Source organism: Lacerta agilis, chromosome 17, assembly GCF_009819535.1.
Source record: "Lacerta agilis isolate rLacAgi1 chromosome 17, rLacAgi1.pri, whole genome shotgun sequence".
Taxonomy (NCBI): Eukaryota; Metazoa; Chordata; class Lepidosauria; order Squamata; family Lacertidae; genus Lacerta; species Lacerta agilis.
Genome location: NC_046328.1, coordinates 33,005,626 through 33,027,876, shown reverse-complemented (window position 1 = coordinate 33,027,876; position 22,251 = coordinate 33,005,626). Strand labels below are relative to the sequence as shown.

General features: G+C 47.8%; 1 protein-coding gene across 1 annotated transcript in view; it reads right to left on the bottom strand.

Annotated features, from left to right (window-relative positions):
- Positions 1 to 6,316: 6,316 nt before the first annotated feature.
- SLC27A3 (solute carrier family 27 member 3) overlaps positions 6,317 to 22,251 on the bottom strand; it is a 29,249-nt gene continuing 13,314 nt past the window's right edge. Inside the window, exons 4-10 of the mRNA XM_033135859.1 lie at positions 17,985 to 18,109; positions 16,719 to 16,913; positions 15,434 to 15,524; positions 14,239 to 14,437; positions 10,994 to 11,091; positions 9,341 to 9,471; positions 6,317 to 7,733 (exon numbers count right to left, since the gene is read on the bottom strand). Of these exons, the coding sequence (XP_032991750.1) occupies positions 7,557 to 7,733; positions 9,341 to 9,471; positions 10,994 to 11,091; positions 14,239 to 14,437; positions 15,434 to 15,524; positions 16,719 to 16,913; positions 17,985 to 18,109 (1,016 nt within the window). The 3' untranslated portion in view covers positions 6,317 to 7,556. The remainder of the gene's footprint in view (positions 7,734 to 9,340; positions 9,472 to 10,993; positions 11,092 to 14,238; positions 14,438 to 15,433; positions 15,525 to 16,718; positions 16,914 to 17,984; positions 18,110 to 22,251) is intronic.

The window sequence follows — 22,251 nt, the reverse complement described above, 5'->3', positions numbered from 1 at the left end:
CAGTGGAAACGATCAGAATGTGTAATTTGTAAAGGAGAATGATATCGACTGTAGAAGAACCTAGAAATTGTTTGGGAGAATTTGTAATTTTATCTTCTTTGACCGCTTGTCCCCCGTATTATTGTTGTTGTAATGACAGTGAAAATAGAGCCAAACCACATTAGACAGATTTTCTCATAGACTCAGGGGTGAGTTATCAGCAGACTGTGGGCCAAATCAAATCTTTCTTCCACTCAACCTTTGAAAAAGCAACACGGAACGCTCATCTGCATTTCCCCACCATTTCCATGAGGACTAGCACCCTTGCTTTAAAAAAAACAAAAAAACAAGCAACATTCAGAGAATCAGCGCTCTCTCTGCACTCAGATGTGCCTGAAAGCTCTTGAGAGGATGGGAAGGGAGATGTGTGTTCATTGACACCGTGTGATATCTGCAACGGCCCATTTACACAAGCAACTCATCCCTTGATGGCTGCAGTCACCAAGTGACAAAAAATGCATGCCTAAAACCTGTGTATCTCCTGGGTGCTGTCCCGGGTACTGAAGGCCCAATATCTGGGGCTGATGGAGGGGGTGGGTTTCTCCTTTGCTGCCCACCCACCCACCAACTCCAGTCACACTCGCATCACCCCACTGACTGCCCCAAGCCATTTCTCCGCATGGAACCCAGGCATTCGGGTCCTTCCTTTCCCATCCCATCCCATCCCGCAGAGCTGTGGGCAGAAGCTCGACTTTCTCAGCTTATAGAATATATCCTTCCCTTCACGGGACCTGGGAGGGAGACCCCCAAACATCCAACGCGCACCCCCTCCAAAAAACAACAACCCTCCACTGAATTTTCTAGTATGTTCCATACGCATGCCTGAGCACATTTCATGCATATCTCCAGTACGGTAAGTGATGTGAGACCGAGTCAATGGGGAGGGGTATTTCTGAGGCCTGAAGCACCCCCCACCCCCACCCCCAATCTTTGGGTTAGGAGGGGTTTCTTGCGACAACCGTTGGAAGCGGTTCCTCTCTGTGCCCGACTGCTCCCCCTTTCCATCTCTCACGCCCCCTTTTCTCTCTCCCTCCCAGCCCCTCTTATCCTATTAGCCGCACTTAGAGCTCCTGTGGTTACCGGGGCTACGGGGCCTACCCCCTTCTCTGCCCGCCCTCCCAGCCCCATTCATGGTATCACTTTCACAAGCTGCTGGCCCTATTATCTCCTCACAATGGGGCACTGAGCCACAGGCCTCTTTTTATGGCAGAGGTGAGGGGGAAAGAGAAGGGGGGGGGAGTCTAGGGGATGACAATGGCAGAGAAAGAGGGAGAAAGGCCTAAGAGAGGAACCCCCCCTAGTTTCTCTCTGCCTGCGCCCCAAAAACTGCAATGGGTTGTTGTTGTATTTATTTATTTTTTTAGTGGGCGATGCCGTATAAACCCTCACCCTGTGGGTTGTTTCCACGGAGGCATCCACTCAAAGCAGACCCATCGACGATGCATTTATTTGGGAGAGAGGTTTGTTTGTCCACCGGCCTGTTCTCTTTGGGTTTTCTGACATTTCTCAGGATGTCGTCACGAAACTTGGCATGGGTTTTTTTCCTAAGATGGGGCAGTTGCGGACACCAGCTGCCATTTTGGAACATCACCTTGGCGTGACTTTTTTTTGGGCGTTGGTTCAGCCGTTTCTTGAGATGTCGTCGCCAAACCCGGCACGGGCGTTCAGGAGGGAAGGTTGCCATATTTCAAAAAGTAGAAATTCAGACACACAAAGGTTGTTCGAGCTTTTTTTTTTAGTTTTGCCCCAAGTCGTTTTGTTGTTGTTGTTTTGCAAAATCTCAAAAAGAGAGGAAGACGTTTTTGAGCTACTTTTTAAGGAAATTCGCCAAAATCTACACTTCCAACATGGGTTGCCGTACGTCCAGGCGTTAAGAGATTTTGTCCCACATGCCGTTTCCAACAGCCAAATCCCAGCAAAGTCTAGGAAATTCTGGGGGTGTGGCAGTCCTAAACGGAGGGGGGACAGTGGTCTTCATCAATGTTTGGCATGACGGGCTCAAACTCACAAGTGACACTTTAACATTTAAAAATCACATTTTTTGGCTCCTACAAATTCCTGGAGAGCGCCGGGCACTCCCTGATAGTTGTAAAACAATGTACACAGCACAGGCCATTCACTTCAATGGATCTATTCTTAGGTTTGATACAACCTGATGGATTGCTTTTATCCAGCTACATCTCACGTATAATTATTGCGCCTTGTTGTTCTCTATAATTCAGGCTTAGCAGCTATTATTACCAAACAGGCCCAGTAGGCCAAAGCCACAAAATGAAATAAAATAAAAAATATCAATTAGTGCTACTACTACTACTAATTGATATTATTACTACTACTACTACGGGACACGCTGTGGGTTAAACCACTGAGCTTAGGGCTTGCCGATCAGAAGGTCGGCAGTTCGAATCCCCACGACGGGGTGAGCTCCCGTTGTTCGGTCCCTGCTCCTGACAACCTTGCAGTTTGAAAGCACGAAGTGCAAGTAGATAAGTAGGTACCACTCCAGTGGGAAGGTAAACAGCGTTTCCGTGCGCTGCTCTGGTTTTCCAGAAGCGGCTTAGTCATGCTGGCCACATGACCCCGAAGCTGTACGCCGGCTTCCTCGGCCAGTAAAGCAAGATGAGCGCCGCAACCCCAGAGTCGTCCGCGACTGGACTTAATGGTCAGGGGTCCCTTTACCTTTACCACTACATTTTCATCATCTCTGTGTGTGCATTCGCTCTCTCTCTCTCTCCCCTCCAAGAAGCTCAGAGCGATGCACCCCCCCCCCGCTTCACCCTCACAACAACCCTGTGAGGTGGGGGTCAAGATGGCAACTGGCTCATAGCTAGCTCAGCCCCCAAGGAAGGGAGTTGAATCTAGTAAGGCTTCTGGCTGCAACGCTCCGAAACCACATTGCATTTTCCCTTGCCCTTCCCCCCTTAAAAACAAACAGCTGTTTGAGCACATTGCTATGGTCATTAGGTGTTGTTGTTGTCATTTGAATTTATATACCGCCCTATACCCAAAGGTCTCAGGGCGGTTCACAGAATAAAATCAAAATATAAAACCACAAAAAACATAAAATATAAACAACAACCCCACTTTAAAATAGAGCTGCAGGAAATTAACTTAAAATATTCTGCTTTATTGTTATTGAATTGCAAATATGTATATGCCTGTCTTGTCTTGAAAGTTATATGGAGAATCTTACATTTGTTTCTCAGCGCTTAAATCCCACTGCTGCTGGGAATGGCACCAGGGCAGGGTTCAATTGTCCGTGTGTGTGTGTGTGTGTGTGGAGAGATCAGCAACCCAGCCAGCCATGCTTTATTTAGTGGGGTCCTGTTGTTGAGCTTTTTAACACTCGTTTCAGGGTGGGGGGGGGGTATTTCAAAAAGCAACAGGGGTGGTGGAGCCCTTAATAGTGGATAGCGCAAGGTATCCTGTTTTTTTATTTCTTCCACATCTCAGATTCAGAGTTGCTCTCTCTGTGTGTGTGTCACTAAGCAAAAATAATTGTGTTTTTGCTCTCTTGCAAACACACCAGGATACTGGCGTGTTTGTGTGCGTCAAGTTCCTGGGTTGATGAATTCTGGGTTGTTGCTCCCCCCCTTTTTTGGGGGGGGGAGAGGAGATTCTTCCCCACCTTAATGGGTTAGGGGCTGGCTTGACCCTCCCCTCCCCCCCTCAACTCTCACAGACTGCTGTGGGAGGATTAGTGTCTTATGAATAAAGATGCAGTAGGGGGACAGAAGGCGGTCATCATCTATCCCAAAAAAATATTTACTTGGGCAAGTCAGGCCTTGAAGACTGTGTGTGTTTGTTTGTTTGTTTGTGTGTGTGTGTGTGTGTGTGAGAGAGAGAGAGAGAGAGAGAGAGAGAGAGAGAGAGAGAGAGAAACACACACACACACACACGTGAGAACATCTTCCTGCTTCGGTTAGGCAGTGTAAAAAACGGCACGATTTTGTGAGACCTTAAAGACATTAAAGCTATGGTTTTCCCAGTAGTAATGTACGGAAGTGAGAGCTGATCCATAAAGAAGGCTGATCGCCGAAGAATTGATGCTTTTGAATCAATTCTTCTGGAGGAGACTCTCGAGAGTCCCATGGACTGCAAGAAGATCAAACTTGTTGTTGTTGTTGTTGTTCAGTCGTTCAGTCGTGTCCGACTCTTCGTGACCCCATGGACCAGAGCACGCCAGGCACGCCTATCTTCCACTGCCTCTCGCAGTTTGGCCAAACTCATGTTAGTCGCTTCGAGAACACTGTCCATCCTTAAAGAAATCAGCCCTGAGTGCTCACTGGAAGGACAGATCCTGAAGTTGAGGCTCCAGTACTTTGGCCACCTCATGAGAAGAGAAGACTCCCTGGAAAAGACCCTGATGTTGGGAAAGATGGAGGGCACAAGGAGAAGGGGACGACAGAGGATGAGATGGTTGGACAGTGTTCTCGAAGCTCCTAGCATGAGTTTGGCCAAACTGCGAGAGGCCGTGAAGGATAGGCGTGCTCTGGTCCATGGGGTCACGAAGAGTCGGACACGACTGAACGACTGAACAACAACAGCAAAAGACATTCGCAACGGCCTAAGCTTTCGTGGGCTACAGCGAATGTGCAAAGCATCACCCGGGGTTGGAAGCCCCAAGAGAATCAGAAGGCCGCCACCCCGCAAACGAGTTACCTAATTCACATACAGTCCACCGAACGCAAAATGTTAACAGTACATAAGCTTGTTCGAAGGGAAGTGGGAGGGCGGGAGAATCCGAAAGCAGTCAAGGGATTATCTCGGGGAAAGCGCAGAAACGCTTCAGCGTTTTAGTAAAGTCAAGAGTCCTTCAATAAAATGGACAACGGAGACTCTGGTCAGGTTAGAGCAGTGTTTTTCAACCTTTTTTGGGCAAAGGCACACTTGTTTCATGAAAAAAATTACGAGGCACACCACCATTAGAAAATGTTAAAAAATTTAACTCTGTGCCTATATTGACTATATATAAAGTAATTCTCTTGAATTTTTCAATTTTTCCCACGGCAAACCAGGCAACATCTCGCGGCACACTAGTGTGCCGCGGAACAGTGGTTGAAAAACACTGGGTTAGAGGGCTCTCTGAATACTTAGGAGCCCCAAGCAAGTCCCTGGTTGTTCCAGGTGCTGCTGCCTACAGTACAGTGGTACCTCGGGTTAAGAACTTAATTCGTTCCGGAGGTCCGTTCTTAACCTGAAACTGTTCTTAACCTGAAGCACCGCTTTAGCTAATGGGACCTCCCGCTGCCACTGCACCACCAGAGCACGATTTCTGTTCTTATCCTGAAGCAAAGTTCTTAACCCGAAGCGTTAGTCTGTAACCTGAAGTGTCTGTAACCTGAGGTACCACTGTATTGCCACTCCTTTATAAAACAAAAACTACATCATGGTTCAGAGCAGAAGATAACAGGGTGAGAAGGCAACTGGTGAGCACCCAGTCATCTCATATAATGCCCCCTTAGATGTAGGGGATAAAGACTTTTGAGGGTTTGTGGGGTGCTGTAGTTTTCAGGCTCCCTCCACCCTGTTCCCTGCCCCCAACGTGGCACAGCTTAATAGGACCCTCAGCCTTTCAGATGATTGAGAAAAGATCAATATAATGTATTCAGCCCTTTGACCCAGACTAAACTGAAAGGAGAGAAACCGACTGACCCTCACTAATGATGGTTTGCAAACCTTCATGGCTGCTAACACAAACACACACACACACCAGCACCTGCTCTGCTATGGTCTCATGGTCCAAAACTGGGATGGGAAACAGCCTGAGGGCCACATACGCCTCTGGGCAACATTCTGAGGGCCGCATGCCATTGGTGGGCAGGGCCAATATGCAAAAAGGGGGAGGAGTAACAGATATGACTCTGTACCTTTGCACGGTAGGCTACTTCCAAGTCATACAAAAGTCAAGAGGTTTTGACAAACGCACACACATGTCCCAGGTAAGCCAAAGGCCACCCTTCTACCTAGCAAAAGCATTTAAGGAGAGCAGCTCAGAGAGAGTCTCTCAAGGGCCAGATTGAGAAGCCTGGAGGGCCACCTCTTCCAACATTCAATGAAGCTGAACGTTCCTAAATTTGACTTCATGTGATGATGGATACCTTATGCTATCCATGTGGGGGCTCTTTCCACACACAGCCAAAATCCAGGCAAAGACCCACCCCGTCCCCAAAGCAGATTTCTTTCTGGAACATAGTCGATGAGAGGATTTCCTGCTGAAGCAATAAGGACCGCAGTTTGGCTGGTACAAAAAAAAGGAACTTTATTGATACGAAGAATAGAAAAAGTAGGGGGGAAACCCAACCCCAACCCATAGTTCCCTCACAAGCCCCTCACCTCAAAGCCAGGCCTGCTAACTCCTAAAAGCAGGCCCATTGCCTGCGAACACCTCGTCGGCAGAGCAGAGGAGCACAAAAATACCCCGCTTCTCATCCCAGCCCAGAGAACATCGTGAAAATAATACTTGATGTGGTTTGTCCAGTCCATGTGTCATTTCAGCGATTCGCACAACAGTCTTGTAAGGCGGGCTGGTGTTCTGTTTCTCCCTACTGCGGATGGGGGAACCGAAGTATCTGAGGCACAGCAGCTGGGTGAAGACCACCGGATGGGGCTGAGTCGACATCAGAACTGGAGGACGGCTCACGGTTTTGACCACTACGGCCCGTCAGCCTCCGCGACCTGCTTTGCAAGTTTCCCCAAAGGCGACGGGGCTGGGCACTACTGGAAATAAGTTAGTTGCTGGGCCACAGCATGGGGAGCGAGGATATTCCCATCAGCCCCTGCAACGAGCATCACCAGCCATCAGGGCCGATGGGGGCTGTCGAACCATGATGCTCTAGGACCGCGACTCCCAGTAGCCCCAGTCAGCACAGCCAGTGGCCACGAACGATGGGAGCTGTCGTTTGACAAGGTGCTTGGTTTCCAACTCCCAGCAGGCCCCACAGCCAGCGGGTCAGGGATGATGGGAGTTGTAGTCCAACAACAGGTCCCCAAGCCCTGCCTTTTGCCCAACCCAGGAAGGGAAATTCTTACAGAGGAGGAAAAAATGAAAGTGAGGATCTGCTGGTTGATTTCTGGGTGATCTGCAGTAGATCAGCAGCAGTAACAGTAGCAAGATTGCAAACCACCACAGAACAAATACGAATTTCTACACATACAGAGGTGTAAAGCAGGTAACCGTCAGGTCACGGGCTCCCAACTCTCAACGGCCCCCAGGGGTCAAGGACGATCGGAGGTTGAGTCCAGCAACATCTGGGCAGGAATAAGTTCCCCATCTTCGTTTGCGTGGAGGGGCTAGGAGGGGGCGTTAAGTCCTCGCTAAGGGGGCACACCACCAGCAGAGGCGTGGGGTCACCCTGGGGCACAGCTAGGAGAGAAAATCCAGGGGTGTAGAAAGAGGCACGAGGGCCTTTAAGGCTAAGGTGAAAACGAAGGAGGCTGGAGTCTTCAAGCATACCCTGCGGCCTCCAGCTCAGAGCACTGGGGTTCGGGTACGTATCAGGAGAAGGGGGTGCAGGTTATAACCGGATGTGGCCAGCAGCTATCCCCTCCCAGGCGCTGTGGGTCAGAGGGACGTACGACTTCGCAGCATCGTCCAGAAAGAAGAGCGGGTCCGAGATCAGCGTCGGGTTGAAGCCTTCGTCTGCCAGGCGGACCTTCTTCTGCTTGAAGGTGTCCGTCACCTCCAAGTGTTCCTGGCGGGAAGGAGAGAGAAACGACAGAACTGAGGGGTCGGGACCTCGGGAGGTCATCCAGGCCACCCCGCCGAATGCAGGGACATTGCAGCTGGCAGAATCTCCGACAGATAGGCAGCCTTCTCGGGGCCGCATAGCAGCGGTGGGCAGGGCCAGAGGCAAAAGCTTAAATTGGCTCACACCCGAAAAATGGGTAAGTACAATGCAGAATTGGTGAAAATTAACCGCAAAATTAAGAGAATCTAACGACGAGTGTTTTATGGGAGAGCGGGTGCCTTTTTCGGACTAAAGAAATATGGTATGATGAAGTCACGAGCAGAATTTCAGCTATGAGCGACAGAAGAAGAAGAAGAAGAAGAGTTTGGATTTGATATCCCGCTTTTCACTACCCGAAGGAGTCTCAAAGCGGCTAACATTCTCCTTTCCCTTCCTCCCCAACAACAAACACTCTGTGAGGTGAGTGGGGCTGAGAGACTTCAGAGAAGTGTGACTAGCCCAAGGTCACCCAGCAGCTGCATGTGGAGGAGTGGAGACACGAACCCGGTTCCCCAGATTACGAGTCTACCGCTCTTAACCACTACACCACACACGCAGAAGCGTTTAGATTATAATATTGTGGCTGTGATTCGACAGACGGAAGATCGGGTGCAGCAGAAGGGGAGAAACAACAGCTGCATGGAAAACGGGGTGGGAAGTCGACAAAAATAAGAGAAAACGAAATTGCATTTTGACTGTATATGTTAAAAAGGTTGAAACTTAATAAAATATAATTGGGCTGGAAACTGACCCATACCCACCCCCTCTCTCTATCCTACATCCATGCAAATGAGTAGCATGTCAGAGTTCAGAAACACCTTTCAGCCAGGGAACAATACCCAAGGAAGGTGTGAAGCTGGGGCAGCAAGGGGTGTGGTCTGAGGATAAGGGGTGCAGCCTGAGGTGAATCCCAAGGGGCAGAGAGAGAGGCCTGGGGGGCCGTGGGGCTGACGTCCACCTTTGGCATGCTTAACAGCCCTTCAGGTATCTGGCATGTCTTCCCAGGCGAAGCACAAGCAGATTTATTGAGCATAAATCAGGACAGAGGAAGACACGTCTCCTCAGTGAGAGTCACGAAAGCCAAAGCTATACACAACGGAAGTTCCCAGCAATCTGTGCTGGTGTGTAAACAGACATGCGACGCGCAACAGTTCCATGTCTGCAACTTAAGGTGGAATGGAATTCCCTAACAGTTATCACATGGCTGTCATGCCCTCTGGGAAACAATCCCTCCAGGGGGCGCTGCAGAACCAGGGGGAACCCGCTGTAGCGGACAGGAGCCACCCAGACTTTGGTGTGGTTAAGCAAAGTCTGGGGTTTTACCTGGCCGAAAAGTCAAACGCAGGGAAGTCTGTCTTTCGCTACAGACCCAAGCGCTGAGACTGCCAAGGGGCTGCGTTCCGCCACAAGATCCTGGTCATCACCCCTTCCTGGCACCGGGAACCCAGTCTCCAACACACACACACACACACACACACACACAAACACACAAAACACACACACACACACCCCTCTTTCCTGTGTGGCTGTGGAAGAGGCGCAGGCTGCGTGGGGGGGGGGGCTCCTCGTACCTGGATGCGCAGAAATCGAGGGCGGGCGAAGGGCGGGAGGAGCTCCACAACGTGCGTGTAGACCTGGGCACTGTCAAACTCCTGTCCCGGCTTCAGCACCACGGTGGCCATTCCTGCTCGGCCTTCATGCCCTGGGCAAAAGCAGCAGGGAGAGGGGGAGATGAAGCCCGGGTCTCACTCTGAAATGCGCCACAAGCGGATATATATCCATATGGGAACCTCTGGCGAGCAGGGGCCTAGTTACGCCTGCCAAAACATCAGAAGAACCTGGCAGCAAGAACAGGCCAATGGCCCACCTAGTCCAGCATCCTGTTCCCACAGTGGCCAACCAGATTCCTCCAGGACGTCCCCAGGCAGGGTGCTTAAGGCATCGTTGTTTGTCTCCGGCATCTACTGTTCAGAGGTAGACTGCCTTAGGACAGGGAGGTTCTTAGAATATTAGAATTGTAGAGTTGGAAAGGACCACAAGGGTCATCTAGTCCAACCCCCTTCAGTCTTTTGCCCTAGGTGGGGCTCGAACCCATGACCCTGAGATTTAGAGTCCCATTCTGAACAATCACAGCTATCAGGATCAGGCCAAAGGCCCACAAAAGTCCGGCATCTTGTTCTCACAGTGGCCAACCGGCTATTGTTCCCAGAGTGGTTTGAACAATCCACACCCCTTTCGTCCCAGGGAACTCTGGGAATTGTAGCTCGGCGAGGGGAACAGGGGTTTGCTAACAACTCTCGGCACCCTGAACGAACTACACTTCCCAAGATCCTTTGGGAAAAGCCATGATTGTTTAAAGTGGGGTCGTGGTGCGAATGAGGCTACAAATACACACAGGTCAAAAACAATTTGGAAATGTCCAGCAATTGAATAAACACTCTGGATATCTTCTGAAGGGTTTAGGAGGCAGGAGATCAAGCCATCACAGTGCTATAAATTTCAGAGTGGTTCAGCGCTCAATCCCTCTTCCCAGGGAACTCTGGGAATTGTAGGCCTGTGAGAGAAATAGCCCCCTCAACAAACTACACTTCCCAGAATTCTTTGGGGGAAACTGTGGCTCTTTGAAGTGGTATCTGGGGTGAAGTGGAATGTGTCCTTAGTCACGTCCATTTGCTTTGATGGGTCTACACTGAGTAGGACGAGAAGGGGCAGGCTGACACCCTGAGACACCCTCTACCCAAATCCCAGCCCTTTCCTGTACAGTGGTACCTTGGTTTGCAACCGCTTTGGATTACAACCGTTTTGGATCACAACCACGTCAAACCCGGAAGTGCGTGTCCCTTTTTTTGGATTACAACCAAATTTTTTTGGGAGGCCCCATTGGCGAAATCGCGCCTTGGGTTACCACCTGTTTTGGTTTACAACCGGACCTCTGGAACGGATTATAGTTGTAAACCAAGGTACACTGTTATATGGTTCCTAGAATTTCATTATTTTTGTAGTTGGTTTTTATGCCTAATGTTTATTTTGATTACAGGACGCTCCATTTTAGCTGTTAATTGCGAATGTTCTCTGGTGGTTAAAATATGCTGTTTTGCTTTAGATGTTTTAAAACCTTAGAGTTCTTTTTTTTAAAGTGGCATATAAGCACTGTCCAAATAAAGAAGCAAAATAATAATTCGGAGGGGGGGGGGACATTCTAGAGCCCCTCATTTAAAGAATACCTGGAACTGTGACACCATAAACAGTGACTTCCAGCAAGCTGTCCAGGCTTCCCAGGATCTCGCCTACTTCTGTCGTGGCCACGTTCTCCCCTTTCCACCTAGGAAAGGGCAGGGAGAAAATATAATTAAAGGGTTAAAGGGATGAGGATGAATCTGGGGAATCGCAGAGTGTAGCCCTGGTAGCAGAGGCTGGCAAGGTGGCTCTGTGCCCAGGCACGGGAAAGGGGATAAAGCAAGCATTATAATACGATCATAGAATTACAGAATTTGAAGGGGCCCCCAGGGGTCATCTAGCCCAACCCCCTGCAAAGCAGCCATCGCAGCTAAAATTAAAAACGATAATGATGAAAAAGGTGGACGATACAGACTCCCAGACCCACATACTTGGAGGGTTATTGTTCTTCCCTGACCCCGTCAAGTCCAATTTACTGCTCAACACATGGCATCCAGAGCTAGGAGATGGCCGGATGTCCAGATTCTGCTCAAAATCCACCAGCAAGTCAGAGCCCAACCTCCTGCCAGGTCATTGGTCCCGTTTCTCTTGCTCTCAAAATGGGGGAAATCTGGACTCCAACTCCCATCAGCCCCCAGGCAGCACAGCCAGTGGTCCATCAGGGATGATGGGAGTTGGGAGTCTAGTGAAACTGAATAGTTCAGTCGGTTAGAGCAGGGGTCCCCAAACGAAGGCCTGGGGGCCGGATGCGGCCCAATCGCCTTCTCAATCCGGCCCGCGGACGGTCCGGGAATCAGCGTGTTTTTACATGAGTAGAATGTGTCCTTTTATTTAAAATGCATCTCTTGGTTATTTGTGGGGCAAAGGAATTCATTCATTTTTTTTTCAAAATATAGTCCGGCCCCCCACAAGGTCTGAGGGACAGTGGACCGGCCCCCTGCTGAAAAAGTTTGCTGACCCCCTGGGTTAGAGCGTGGTGCTGGCAATGCCAAGGTTGCAGGTTTGATCCCCGCAAAGGGCACCTGCATATTCCTGCATTGTGAGGGGGTTGGGCTAGATGACCCTTGGGGTCCCTTCCGACTCTATGATTCTATGAAAACATCCGCAGGGCATTCACACCGGCCACCTCTGCTTCAGGGGGAGGGGGGGCTCTTTTGTGCCTGTCCTCGTTTCTCCCTCCAGAAAGTTTTCTTTAGCAAAGAGTGCCCTCCTGTGGCCCAGCTCCTTTCTCCGACGTGTTGTAAACAGTGAGCCGGCTTTCGAAAGCGGCTTAACTTGAGAAATGTAGGTCAGGCCACACGGAGGCGCCTTTGCATCAGAGGATAGGGTAGCAGGAGAATGCAAGGCAGCTGACGATTTAAAATGAAAGGAGGAGAGAGTCTGATGGGCAGAAGCGCAGCAGAACCAGCAAAGAAGGTGCTATTTGTGTTCTTAACGTTCCCCAATGTGTGGGTGGCAGGTGGGGGTACCTCTATGCTCCTTCCAGCCAGCTTGGAATAGAAGAGCAAAAAACAGAAAGACAATCACGGGATACAAGTAGCCAAAGAAAAAAGTATTAATACTCAGCCGTGACTAAATCCCTAAAACGAGGGACAGATATAATAGTAAAAAAGAGATAAAGAAGTAACTCAAACTTAACTGAAATTGGGGTGAGGGTCCCCAAACAACTTGGTGAACTTAGACAAAAATAATATATATATTACTCAACTGAAAACCCTCAAAACTGAGACCCTAAACTGAAACCCTTAAACTGAAACCCTAACGAGCTGCCGGCTCTTCCTCGTTTCACTGGATTCTCCGTCAGTTTCCTCAGAGTTGAAATTACACGGAATACTTTGGGAGGACTCTCTCCCCCTACTGCTCGTTATTCTTTTGATTTAATCTTGATAACTTTCTAATTTCCCTCTGAGAAAACTGACGGAGAATCCAGTGAAACGAGGAAGAGCTGGCAGCTTGTTAGGGTTTCAGTTTTGAGGGTTTTCAGTTGAGTAATATATATATTATTTTTGTCTAAGTTCACCAAGTTGTTTGGAGACCCTCACCCCAATTTCAGTTAAGTTTGAGTTACTTTTTATCTCTTTTTTACTATTATAACTGTTCCTCGTTTTAGGGATTTAGTCACGGCTGAGTATTAATACTTTTTTCTTTGGAATAGAAGAGCAGGCAGGCCGGCAACTGGAGACAAAGGGTGAGTAAGGAAATAGACAACTAAAGAGAAACCGAGGCAGAGGGAAAGGAGAGGATGGAGATGCTTGGAAGGAAATTGAGGCAGAGAGGAGGAGAAGAACAGAGGGAGAACTGGAGGCTCCTGCAGCTGGATCAGGCCAAAGTACAGCATCCTGCCCTCAATGTGGCCAGCCAGATGCTTTTTCTGGGAATCCCAGAAGCACGACCTGGGTGCAATGCTGCTCTCCACCTAGAGCAGGGGTAGGCAACCTAAGGCCCAGGGGCCAGATCAGGCCCAATTGCCTTCTCAATCCGGTCCAGGAATCAGCGTATTTTTATATCAGTAGAATGTGTCCTTTTATTTAAAATGCATCTCTGGATTATTTGTGGGGCATAGGAATTCATTCATTTCCCCCCCCCCCCCGCCACTTCAGAATATAGTCCAGCCCACCACATGGTCTGAGGGACAGTGGACCGGCCCACGGCTGAAAAAGGTTGCTGATCCCCTGACCTAGAGGGAAACTGAGGCATGGAGAGACAGTATCTTGACTCAGGGGACAAGATTTCTGAGACAGTTTCCAGGTGAATCTGAAACTCGCTAAGTCATCCCAAGGGAGTGAAGTATCTCCAGCCGCCTCACTTCCAACCAAAAGCTCCCCTGCATGTCTCTCCTTGACATCCTCTTTCCTCTTGAAGAAGAAGAAGAAGAAGAGTTTGGATTTGATATCCCGCTTTATCACTACCCGAAGGAGTCTCAAAGCGGCTAACATTCTCCTTTCCCTTCTTCCCCCACAACAAACACTGTGAGGTGAGTGGGGCTGAGAGACTTCAGGGAAGTGTGACTAGCCCAAGGTCACCCAGCAGCTGCAAGTGGAGGAGCGGAGATGCGAACCCGGTTCACCAGATTACGAGTCTACCACTCTTAACCACTACACCACACTGGCTTGATGAAGTTTAGACTGTAAGCTCCTGCAGGCAGGGACCTGCGCTCTCTAAACCAGCGGTTCTCAAACATTTTTCTCCGGGCCGCACTTTCGGAATAAAAACTTGCTCTCGCCGCCCTCGTTCAGATCCAGAGGAGTTCCTGACCCACAACTTCCAAGAGGAAAAGGAGGAGGAAACATACCGGAAGGTGTCTCCGGTGCGGTCCCAGAAACTGACGAAGCCTCGCTTGTCCTGAACCATCAGGTCGCCGGTGTTGAAATAGGTGTCTCCGCCGGCAAAGACCCCGTGGAGGAGCTTGGATTCCGACAGCTCGCGCCCTCCGGCGTAGCCCTGGAAAGGTGTCTGCGGAGTCACGGGAGAGATCAGAAGGCCGGGCTCCCCTGACGCAAAAACAGAGAGGCGTACGGTCACCGACCTGGAAGCATGGGACTTGCCAAACTGACAGCAAGACTGCGTGACCAGAGGGAAGGAAACGGTGCAGGAAGATTGGAAGGAATTTAAAATTTTATTTGGAAAAAAAATTGTAACGTTTAAATTTTAGAAGTCCTAGGGAAGTAACTATAGGTTTCTGGTATGGAATTGGGGATAAACGATTTAAATAAACGTATTAGGGAATTAACAATGGATAATGAGGTAATAAGCAATAATGAACAAGATAATGGATATTTGGCTAATCTATTTACAGGTGGGTAGCCGTGTTGGTCTGCCATAGTCGAAACAAAATAGAAAATTCTTTCCAGTAGCACCTTAGAGACCAACTGAGTTTGTTCTTGGTATGAGCTTTCGTGTGCATGCACACTTCTTCAGATACGAAGAAGCACACGAAAGCTCATACCAAGAACAAACTCAGTTGGTCTCTAAGGTGCTACTGGAAAGAATTTTCTATTTTGTTTTGGCTAATCTATGACAGTGTTTTTCAACCTTTTTTGGGCAAAGGCACACTTGTTTCATGAAAAAAATCATGAGGTACACCACCATTAGAAAATGTTAAAAAATTTAACTCTGTGCCTATATTGACTATATATAAAGTAATTTTTCCCACGGCACACCAGGCAACATCTCGCGGCACACTAGTGTACCGCGGAACAGTGGTTGAAAAACACTGATCTATGAAACTGTTGAAGAAGAATGAAAATGAAAACCAGAAAGGAGAAGTCGGGGGAAGTTGCCCCAAGATGTTAGAGGGGAAATGTGAGGGTTATATAAGAGTTGTCTGTGTTGCGTTTGTTTTTGTATTTGTTATATATGTTTTGTTTCTTATAAAATGAAAAAAAAAATTTAAAAAAAGGAAGCATGGGGGCACCACAGTGGGATGGAAGGCGACTCATGGCAGCTCTTTCTATGCCCCCCAACTGAATGGACAAAACCCTGCTCACCTCTCCTGACACGCTGGCACCGTCCCGCCTTGTCCCGGATTGCAGCACCTCGAAGCACGTCGTAACGGACCAGTTCAAAGGGGACAAACATCTGCAGAGAGCAGAGGTGCAAGTGAAGCCTTTCAAATAATGTTTAATTCCAACTGGGATATTCAATAAGAATGGGCACTATAACTGAGTAACACCAGTTCCCCCTGTGCTCTCGGAAGAAGAGCCTCAGGCAGTGCCAGATTTACGTATAAGCTAAACTCTTGGAGGCCCCCCACAAATTTAAAGGAAAAATAAACTGGATGTACATTTCCAAAATATAAGATTAAAAAAAAACAAATAAAACCTACATACAGCAACAGTGTTTTGTGTTGTGGAGGCTCCTATAATGTAAGTCATGGGCCCCGTCTGCTAGCCTGCTCCCTAAAATATCACTGGTTTGCTATGATTATTTCATGTTAGAGCAGGTTTCTAGAGACTGGATTATGAGTCTTTGTAAATTGTGTCTCTAAAGGAAATTTTGTTATTGCCACATGTGCCAATGTGTTTGCATTATTAAGTTTGTTATGAATAATAAAAAGTCATTTTCAGTTAGAGCTTAATAATTATTTCACTATTAATATACTTCTTCTTAATTGTATTTCAGTTCAACAAATACTTTGATAAAATACAAATTTTGGCTTTAGATACCTATTACAGGTGAAACTCGAAAAATTAGAATATCATGGAAAAGTCCATTTATGTAAGCAATTATTTTCATTAGCTACTGAAGTTTAATATATGAGATAGACTCATGACATGCAAAGCGAGATATGTCAAGCCTTCATTTGTTATAATTGTGATGATTATGGCATACAGCTGATTGAAAACCCCAAAGTTGAGATTGTTAATTTGGGGTTCTCATCAGCTGTATGCCATAATCATCACAATTATAACAAATAAAGGCTTGACATATCTCGCTTTGCATGTCATGAGTGTATCTCATATATTAGTTTCACCTTTTAAGTTGAATTACTGAAAGAAATGAACCTTTCCACGATATTCTAATTTTTCGAGTTTCACCTGTAGGTCCATAAATTACCATGTAGCATATATTCAACACAAAAAAACAGTGACCATTTGTTGTTGACAAAGGACAGCTGGACATATAAAGGGCCCCATTACCTTCAGTAGCCTAGGGCCTCATCAAACCTAAATCCGGCCCTGGCCTCAGGTATCCTCTTTGCCACATCGTGATGCCCTGAACCTGCTCTGTGAACTCCACCTTCTTCCTCACAGAGACCCTGTCAATGCTCACCTTATAGAGCCAAGAGGCGCGGCCCACGGCCCCCACGGCCCCCACGTAGTTGAAGAGGCTGACGCTCCCTTCGGTCATGCCATAGGTCTCCACGATCTTCAGGTTCCCAAATCGGCGCAGGAATTCACGCCAGACATCCGGGCGAAGGCCGCTGCCCACCGCCATGTGCAAGGTGTGTTCCCGGTCTCTGGGGCTCTGGGAGGGAGGGAGGAGGAGGGATAAGCCGAGAGCAAGGAGAATTCGGCCGGTGCTTGGAAATGGATCCAGGGGCCACTAGGAATAGGATCAAATCTCAAAAAATGTAAAAGCAATTAGGAGGATATTTAAAGAATATTTAAGGAATGGTGGTATAAATGGAATCCTAATGGCAGATGTAGACTGAACCTTTAGAATAGTAAATAGAAACTCAAGGATGAATAAACAAGAATTGTACATAGAAACTACAACTGTACGCTATACAAATATAATATTACTAAATGCAATGAGGATAATTGGAGGTACAAGAATTTGTGTGTAAAAAAAGGATAGTAGTTATGTATGTAAATGTATATGTTTATTTTGTGTACTTGTGTATTTGTGTCTTTGTGTGTATTTTTTAAATAATAAAGAGAGATATTTTTTAAAAAGCAATTAAAGGGGTGCAGGGACTGCTTAGCAGATCCCACAGGACGTGACGATGGCCCCTGATTTGGGTGGCTTTAGAAGACAATTAGACAAGTTCATGGGAGATCAAATATTCCTGGGGCCTATAGTTTGTTAAGGGTACTGAGAGTTGTTGAGGGTGTTAAAACGAACAGAAGCCGCAAATATTGCAGTTGTTGTATATGGGATTATTATCATGATTGCAATGTAAATGAAATTAATAAGATGTTGGAACGCAGATACAACCCCCCCCATCAAACCATCAGATCTAGCCCGCAGGGGTGGGGGCACCTAAATTATTTTAAATGCTAATTGAAAGATTGGTATTAGCAATTTTATTATAATTTGGTATTGTTATAATGAAGCTATCATTGGGTCGTAATTGAAAATTAATAAAAATTATTATCCTGAGAGTTGCTGGGGTGCCCCGCACAGAGCTACAATTCCCAGAGTGGTTTAAGAATCAACCCTTCTTCCCAGGGAACTCTTGAAAGGTGTCCCCCCCCCCTTTTTAAGAGTTGGAAGAGTCACACACCTCTCTTCAGACTTGGGAGGAGTGGGATGCCTGCTTGTGTGGCAATCCCTCCTATCACCAGCAGAGGGCCTCCATCCCCCAGCACTCACCTGTGGCTGGTTGACCAGGTAGCGACATAGCTCCCCGATGTACTGGAAGACGGTGACGCCGTGGTGCCGGCAGTCGGGCCAAAACTGGCTGGCAGAGAATTTCTTCTTCAGAACACAAGTGGCCCCTGGAAGGAGATGAGGTTCCTTGAGAAAGGGAAAACGGCTGGGAGCCACAAGGTGCCCAAACATAACTCGCACCACCACCACTTATCATTTATTTTTCTACATTTTAAAGCAAGTTTCTAGTCCTTATTGCATTTTTCTTCTTCTTCTATTTCAAAGGAAGTTTCTAGCCCTCATTATTTATTGCACTTTCTTTTCTTTCTGAATTCTAAATCAAGTTTCTGGTCAGTATTTATTGCATTTTCTTTTATTTTTCAACTCTAAATCACGTTTCTGGTCATCATCATTCATTGCATCTGCTTCTTGCGTCATATTTTTAAAAAGCAAAGGTCTAGCCGTGGCTATTAGTCAGGACGGCAAAACAGAGCCTGCAAGCTCAAGGGCAGTCTACCTCTGAATACCAGAATGCTGGGGGGGGTGCTAAGGAACAGTGGGGGACTATTGCCTCTGTGCTTTGCCTGGTGGGGCTTCCTTGGCTGTCCACAGTTGGAAGCAGCATGCTGGGCTAGACCGACCCTCGGCCCTATCCAGAAGAGCACTTCTTGTCCCCACTTAGTGTGGGGAGAGAAACAGCCTAGCTGGTGAAAGCAATGACGCCAGGGGGGCTTTGAGCACCCAAAAATCTGGAGTCAAAGGAGTGATTCTGTGTCAATTTGTTTAAGCTGCACAACTGCATCCAAGCATCAGCAATCGGCCAGAAAATAAGCTGAAACTTGCAATTTGGGGGCAGTGCACCCTCTCTCTCTGATATCCTAACGCAGTGATGGCGAACCCGTGGCACGCGTGCCACAGCTGGCACGCAGAGCTCTCTCTGCTGGCACGCCAGGGGCGGGGAAATGGCGGCGCCGCGCAGCTCTGCTCATGCGTCCTGCCAGCGCAGGCGCAGCAGCAGACAGCAGCAATTTCCCTCCTTGGCGCCTGTGGTGTTTGGCTGCTGCTGCTGCTGCTGCTGGCTGCTGCGGAGGATTCGACGCGAGGCGACGACGACGACGAGGTAACAGCAGCGGGGGCTGGGCCAGGGGCGGCGGGTGGTGGGTGAGGGGGAAGCCCTCCTTTTGAGCGCTGCGAGCGGGGGGGCGGGGAGTGGAGACGGCGCTGCTGCTGCCTCTCAGGCTTCGCTCTTCCCTCTCGCGCCTCCCTCCCTCCCTCCCTCCATCCGCACCCGGCCGTCTCTCTCTCTCTCTCTCTCTCTCTCTCTCTCTCTCTCTCTCTCTCTCTCTCCCTCTCTGTTGCCCCTCCCTCGGGCACCTTCGCCCCTTCTCGCCCTTTTTCTCTCCCCTCGCTCCTCATATTCCCTTCCTTTTGCGCTGCTGGTCTCCTTCAGCCTCCTCCTGATTCTCGTTCGCTTTCTGTCCCTTTCCCTTCCTCCTTTCCTGCTCCTCTTTGCGTCCTTTCCATTTCTTCCACCCCAGCCCCAGCCCCAGCATTTCCTTCAGCCTTCTCCACTCCACTTTTCTTTTCTTTTCTCCCATCCGCATTGCATATTCTCCTGATGGGATGTGGGTTTGCATTGTAAAAACATCTCTTCTTGCTGGGGGCAAAAAGGATATTTATGAAGGACACAGCAGGCATGGAGAGGCAATTTAACCATTTCCTCCCATGCTGCAGCCCTAAGGACTGTTGCTCTTCTGAGGTCAATTCCTAATTTGCTTTGGAGAGAGCCTCCCGTGTTAACATTTGCATTTCCTACCAATGCAAATAGCAATTTCAAAGGGGTGGTTTTCATAAGGACCACAATAGGTGTGGAAAGGGTTGAACTCTCCATCTGCTGTGGCCCTGATTATTATCAACTGCCCCAATTGATGCTATTTGCATTTAAAACAATAACAGCAAGCCAGCACACTGGATGCAAAGACACATTTAACATCACATCTTGCTTGCCCCTAGAAATGCTTGTAAGGAAAAAGAAAAAGAAAACCTTTTGGAGCAGCACTATAATCTCTATCTGTTACTGCTATTCAGAGACTGTGCATAAGATGAGTTATTTCCACTATGCTAACACATATATCTGCCTGACCAGCAGCTTAATTTTAGCACATATTCTGTTAAAGTGATCCATTTATTTATTCAATATAAAAATTATGTCAATGTTCTACTTCTGCCTGTGTCTCCATCTGTTCACGAAGATCCACAAATACCATTTGGACACAATTTCAGATGCAGTGTTCAGAACTGGGCTCTATAAGTACTTGAAATCCTGATCATATGCATATTGTTTCAGTCTGAATCAAAGTTGAAATAGTAACAAACTATCTAAATATCACCTCCTGGCAAATAGAAGGGGAAGAAATGGAGGCAATGAGAGATTTTACTTTCTTGGGCTCCATGATCACTGCAGATGGTGACAGCAGTCACGAAATTAAAAGACGCCTGCTTCTTGGGAGAAAAGCAATGACAAACCTAGATAGCATCTTAAAAAGCAGAGACATCACCTTGCTGACAAAGGTCCGTATACTTAAAGCTATGGTTTTCCCAGTAGTGATGTATGGAAGGGGGAGCTGGACCATAAAGAAGGCTGATCGCCAAAGAATTGATGCTTTTGAATTATGGTGCTGGAGGAGACTCTTGAGAGTCCCATGGACTGCAAGAAGATCAAACCTATCCATTCTTAAAGAAATCAGCCCTGAGTGCTCACTGGAAGGGCAGATCCTGAAGTTGAGGCTCCAGTACTTTGGCCACCTCATGAGAAGAGAAGACTCCCTGGAAAAGACCCTGATGTTGGGAAAGAGGGAGGGCACAAGGAGAAGGGGACGACAGAGGATGAGATGGTTGGACAGTGTTCTCGAAGCTACTAACATGAGTTTGGCCAAACTACGAGAGGCAGTGAAGGATAGGCGTGCCTGGCGTGCTCTGGTCCATGGGGTCACGAAGAGTCGGACATGACTGAACGACTGAACAACAACAACAAGGCTTGTTCCATACAATGTCAGTCTGGCATATAATCATTATTACAAGTTGAGTATCCCTTTGTCTAAAATACATGCACATGTAGAGTTTATGGTTTTTTTCAATAAAAAACTGTAACATTGAAAACTTTGTTATTGTGTTTTACTTTTACTTTTAAGACTGCAAATGTTTGGACAACTGTAGGAGTTTTTTCTAACTAAAAACCTCGATATTCAGGTTTAATTGCAGTGTTGGCACTTTGAAATAAAAAAGTTTTTTTCCCGCTGCAGTTTGGGCACTCGGGCTCAAAAAGGTTCGCCATCACTGTCCTAACGCTAGGGACTTGAAAGAGATCAGGCTAAGTCTCTTCTTGGCAGCCCAGAAGTCAAGACTTTCAGCGGATGCCAGGGAGGTCAGGACCATGGACAGCTCCCCGAGTGTCTATGTCTTGCCCTCCAGAGCCGAAAGGGTCAACCATAGATCACAGACTGTTGCTCCAACATCTCATGGGAAAGTATGCCTCAATAAAAGGAGGGCCTCTTTATGCAGCTTTTATAAATTTTAAGTCTGCCTTTGATCTTATACCCCGAGAGAGGCTTTGGGAAAACCTAAGTGATACAAATATAGAGAGACGTGTCTAGGTTCTTATTCGTAAGGTAAAGGTAAAGGGACCCCTGGCCGTTAGGTCCAGTCACGGACGACTCTGGGGTTGTGGCGCTCATCTCGCATTACTGGCCAAGGGAGCCGGCATACAGCTTCCGGGTCATGTAGCCAGCATGACTAAGCCGCTTCTGGCAAACCAGAGCAGCACACGGAAACGCCGTTTACCTTCCCGCCGGAGTAGTACCTATTTATCTACTTGCACTTTGACGTGCTTTCGAACTGCTAGGTGGGCAGGAGCTGGGACCAAGCAACGGGAGCTCACCTCGTTGCGGGGATTCGAACCGCCGACCTTCTGATCGGCAAGCCCTAGGCTCTGTGGTTTAACCCACAGTGCCTCCCGCATCCCTTATTCTGATTCGTAGTTTGCATGAAAACACACAACTTCAGATCAGATGTGATTGGCAGGGACATTCATCTAAGCAAATCCAAGACTCACACTGGAGTAAAGCAAGCCTGCATCCTTGCACTCCATTTTATTTAACTTTTATATTAACTCCCTAACTGAAAGTCCACCTGCCAAAACTGGCAAATATGTCCCCTTCCGGCCCTTCTCTATACTGATGATGCAGTTTTAATTTCTCTCTCCTGCGTGGGA